This window comes from Genypterus blacodes, unplaced genomic scaffold, assembly GCF_046128005.1.
Source record: "Genypterus blacodes isolate CSIRO-AG114 ecotype Tasmania unplaced genomic scaffold, CSIRO-AGI_Gbla_v1 ptg000549l_1, whole genome shotgun sequence".
Lineage (NCBI taxonomy): Eukaryota > Metazoa > Chordata > Actinopteri > Ophidiiformes > Ophidiidae > Genypterus > Genypterus blacodes.
Genome location: NW_027467293.1, coordinates 80,001 through 85,000, shown reverse-complemented (window position 1 = coordinate 85,000; position 5,000 = coordinate 80,001). Strand labels below are relative to the sequence as shown.

Below are 5,000 nucleotides of genomic sequence, written 5' to 3'. Positions count from 1 at the left end.
CAAAGTTATTCAAGAGAAATCCATGATCCTGCTTTTGGGAACGTTATCATGCAGACGGAATGACGGCTCAGACATCCTGTCACGTTTAACACAACCACTGTCCACCGGGTGTGTGTGTGTGTGTGTGTGTGTGTGTGTGTGTGTGTGTGTGTGTGTGTGTGTGTGTGTGAGAGTGTGTGTGTGTGTGTGTGTGTGTGTGTGGTGGGAGGAAGGGGGGTAAAGACAGTAAAGAGTGTGAGTCGTCTCTCCATCCCAGCTGATCTTCCTCTCTTCCTCTCCTCCTCCTCTTCCTCAGGTTTACCTCCACACTTTCCGTTCTATTTCTGCTTTTCCTTTTCCCTCTCTCTTCCTCCCGTTCCCATCCCAAGTGGATCCTCCAGCGTGTCCCTGTGGTCCTCCCACAGCAGACAGAGGATCGTCCCGCCCCTCACTTCCTGTCTCCGGCCCGCCTGGAGGTCACCTCGCCCTGTGACCCAGAATGCCACAGGAGAGCCCAGCAGCTGAGTTACTGGGACCTGCGCAGCATCTTGGGCTACGAGACGCTGCACTCCAACGGGCGACTCACCGAGACCGCCATCGGTATCTATGGCTACGACCCCAACACCAGCCCGGCGTACTCGGCTCAGAGGTCACATGCCAGACAGAAGCGTCAGATCTTCGGCCATGATGACCGTTTCAGCATCGCGGGCCAGGACTTCCTGTTGAAGTATCCGTTCTCTGTGGCGGTTAAACTGTCCACTGGATGTTCTGGCACGCTGGTGGGAGACCGTCACGTCCTCACCGCCGCACACTGCGTCCACGATGGGAAGAACTACGTGAAAGGAGCCCAGAAGCTCCGTGTTGGGTTCTTAAAGCCCAAACAGCGAGATGCACGCTCTTCCTCCCTTTACCTTTCCTCCAATGTCAGTAACCATGTGGAGGGCGGAGCTCTGTACTCGCCACCATCCAGTGACAAGATGAAGTTCCAGTGGATCAGAGCCAAGCGCACACACGTGCCCAAAGGTTGGATTAAAGGCAACGCCAACGAGATCGGAATGGACTACGACTACGCCCTGCTAGAACTCAAGAAGCCACACAAACGCCGCCACATGAAGTTGGGCATCAGCCCGCCGGCTCAGAGGCTGCCGGGTAAACGGGTCCACTTCTCAGGATTCGATAACGACCGCCCAGGGGAGCTGGTGTATCGGTTCTGTCCAGCCGGGGAGGAGACGTCCGACCTGCTGTACCAGCACTGCGACGCTCAGCCCGGCGCCAGCGGCTCGGGGGTCTACGCCCGGATGTGGGACGGGCGTCAGGGGCGCTGGGAGCGGAAGGTGATCGGCGTGTTCTCGGGGCACCAGTGGGTGGAGAGACAAGGATCGTCTCAGGAGTTCAATGTAGCGGTGAGAATCACGCCGCTCAAGTACGCTCAGATCTGCTACTGGATCAAAGGGAACTTTGTAGACTGCAGAGAGGGATGAAGAGTGAAGACGAGTGAGCGCCACATCAAGTCACCGACCCCATCGAGTCACAGCAGAGCCTTCAACTTCACCTCTCATCCCAATATACTGTAGCTGCAGGACTGACAAGACATCAAGATACACACCAACACACTCAGCACCATTCATGTAAATACAAACTCTGAGACACAAAGACACAAAGACACAAAGACACAATGACACTCTGTGGACACTCTGTGGGGGCTGACTGGGGCAACTGACATTTACACATAGTTCACTAACACATTGCCACATTTAGGTCACATTATGTTGCAGGATGTGACAGCTTGACGAGGTGCAGCAGGACAGGAAGTGTTTAGTTTGTTTGTTTTACTTTCTAGCCTCTTTGTGGTTCTGATACTTCTGTTTGCACTGTTGATGAATTCCCTCTACTGTAAATGATGAATGTGGATCAGCACCAAACAAGCTGAATGTTCCTCTGCTGATCTCCCTGTTTGCTCTCTTACATGATAAACTAGTAATCAATAATCAATCACAATAACCCCTCAGCTAACTCATCACTGCTTATAAATGTGCCGGTAAACGGACGCAGAGGAATGTGGGTGACGTCGTTTCTGCGGCCTGTACTGTTCTCGTGTTGTACTTTAACGCTTTCAGCTCCCTCTGGTGGGAGGATATAACACTGCATGTGTCCACAATGACGTCATGGCAAAGACCAGTTACCCACGCGCCGCCTCGGTCGACATTAGCACTTTTTTTTAACTTACATTGTTTAACAATTGTAAAGTTGCATTTTTGCATTTCTGGCACATTTCTGAAATATACTCTCTGAAAATAAACGACTTTTAAAACTCATATCAAGTATTTCCTGTATACACACACACACACACACACACAAACACACACACAGGCAGTTGTGGTTCAGTGAGCGTATTTATTTCAGATGCATTTAGAGACGCTGAATGTAAAGTGAACACTATAAACAGCTGAAATATGAGGACCAGCTCCAAAGACTCTTCCAGCACCGACACGTTCCACAGCAGGTTCAACCCAAGTGCATCCTGGGATATGGCACATTGAAAACAAAAGCCTGTGGCTCCACCTGACAGCTTCTATAACGCTCAGATGGACTCTCACACTCTCACACACACCGTCGCCCCGTCTCACTCACACTGCAGGGTAACGCTGTATAACACATCCAAAGATCAGAGCCATGATGTCATCACAGGATAAAGCAGGCAGACGGGAGCCGAATGAATCTGGGGAAAGAACAGAAGCTGGATCCAGAGTGACCCTGAACACCTTTAAAGCGTCTGTGTGTGATGAGCAGGGCGAGATGAAGACGACCGAGCTCCGCCGGAAACGTTTGCTACATTCAAAAAGGGGAAAAAAAGGAAAAAAGCAAAAAGACCAAATGCACTTATGACCTCCAACAAACACGTGAGCACCAATCAGAGCAGAGCAGAGGGCTGAGTATGGCTGAGCTTCCTCCTCCTCCTCCTCCTCATCCTCATCATCATCATGTACCTTCATCCTCTACTCAGGACAGACTGGAGACCCGAACACAGTAAAGATACATTTGTGTTGTGAATACTTTAGTAATACTGCCTCAGAGTCAAGACGCTGTGATGGAGCGGAGGACTCGCTGAGGCACGATGGAAAGGAGAGGAGGAGAGCAAGGGGACAAGGGGTCAAGGGGACATGAACACCTCCTGGTAACTGAGAATACATGTTGGTGGACACAAGGAGACGCCGTCTGTCCCCCTCAGGCTTTGACTCTGTGTCTCTCAGTGAGGACTTGGGACTCTGGAGTCACAGACTTGGTAGAGGGGAGGGACTGGGACTCTAACCTTTGACCTGCTGTGGGGGCTTTGCTCAATTCATGGTTTTAGCTTTCAGGCACACAAAGATCAAATAAACGATGACCAGAGGATCATGAGGAAAACAAACGACTCGTATGATGTCATAGAGACGATGTCACCAGGCTGTAACACGTGACCACAGTCTGGACCAGGGACAACCTGCAGCCCTCACTGGGTCTCTCTCACACACACACACACACACACACACACACACACACACACACACACACACACACACACACACACACACACACACACACACACACACACACACACACACACACACACACACACACACACACACACACACACACACACACACACACACACACACCCTGCCAATGTCCTCTCACTTGTTGATTCTGCAGCGTGTCACCGCGGCTGAGGGACAAGCGGACGTGGAGACACACACACAAACACAGCCAGGAGAACAGGAGAACAGGTGCAGATCCACGCTGAGGCTCTGTCAGCACTGAAAAACAGGAAGTCAAACTGTGCCAGCGCAGAGCCAGACAGGAAGTAGTCACAGGTTACCGTGTCCCAACTTTCTCCGCTCAGCTGAACTGCAGAAGACAAACCGGACGTTTGAATCCAAAACACTGTGAGTTCCATCCTTCTGTGAACCTTCAACCATCATCACCACCGAGCACACTGAGTGACAAACCCACAACAACAACAACTCTGAACCGCAAAAAAACCCAACGCTCTCCTGTGTGTGTGTGTGTGTGTGTGTGTGTGTGTGTGTGTGTGTGTGTGTGTGTGTGTGTGTGTGTGTGTGTGTGTGTGTGTGTGTGTGTGTGTGTGTGTCACCCTGTGTCTCACCCCTCATGTGCTGGTAGATGATTCTGCACCAACGAGCAGTTTGGCAGTTTGGATGAAGGTCAATCGACTCCTGATGACCCCTGCTGTCTCTGTGTGTGTGCGTGTGTGCGTGTGTGCGTGTGCGTGTGTGTGTGTGTGATCTCACTGATGAAGGTTCTGTGATTGGCCGTCTACACTTAAAATATCTTTGGTGAACGTCACCTCCTGGCATTCCCTGGCTCTCCTGTCGCCTAGCAACAACTTAACAACAACATGCCAATGTGGTCGGCGTGGTAATGCCCGGCGGAACTCCAAATAGTATACAAAATAAAAATATTCTTTTAAATAGGTATATATAAACATTGCATGAAAAATAGAACCGTATCAAAACACATTGAGTTCACAATGGCGCCCAGGGGGAGGGGGCGGGGCTTCACTGTGACTTGAGCCCCAGGCTGTTGGAGGCCAGAGGGTAGGAGTAGGCTTTGCCCAGGACGATGCGATCCCGCAGCAGTTTAAAAAGGACATAGTAGTTGCAGATGAGGATCAGGCCCAGAGACAGAGTGTGGTTCCAGCGCTCGGAGCGCAGCAGAGAGTAGAGCTGGTACAGAACCACGCTGGACTCGATCCAGATCAGCAGGTTCAGGATCCGCAACGGCTTGTGGAACAGGAACTGGAAACGAAACAGAGAGAGGGAAAGGGCAGAGGTCAGAGAGGAGGTGGGGATGTTTGATGGGAAGCTGATCTGAGTGGATGTTGACTGGAGTGTGATGATGTCACTAGGAGAGGGGAGGGGGGGGGGGAGCGAGGAAGGAGGAGGAAGGAGTCACACAAGGTCAGGCTGTGAGGAAGTAAGAAGAGTGTTGAGATGACAGATAAGAGAGGAGAGAGGAACTTC

General features: G+C 51.3%; 2 protein-coding genes across 3 annotated transcripts in view; one reads left to right on the top strand and one right to left on the bottom strand.

Moving 5' to 3' along the window:
* The window catches only part of LOC142990481 (serine protease 23-like), a 3,118-nt gene extending 824 nt beyond the window's left edge, over nucleotides 1-2,294 (top strand). Inside the window, exon 2 of the mRNA XM_076140282.1 lies at nucleotides 296-2,294. Within this exon, the coding sequence (XP_075996397.1) occupies nucleotides 296-1,460 (1,165 nt within the window). The 3' untranslated portion in view covers nucleotides 1,461-2,294. The remainder of the gene's footprint in view (nucleotides 1-295) is intronic.
* Nucleotides 2,295-2,359: 65 nt separating this feature from the next.
* tmem39a (transmembrane protein 39A) overlaps nucleotides 2,360-5,000 on the bottom strand; it is a 7,839-nt gene continuing 5,198 nt past the window's right edge. For both annotated transcript variants that reach the window (XM_076140286.1, XM_076140287.1), the window contains exon 9: nucleotides 2,360-4,775. In XM_076140286.1, coding sequence (XP_075996401.1) covers nucleotides 4,536-4,775 — 240 coding nt within the window. In that variant the 3' untranslated portion in view covers nucleotides 2,360-4,535. The remainder of the gene's footprint in view (nucleotides 4,776-5,000) is intronic.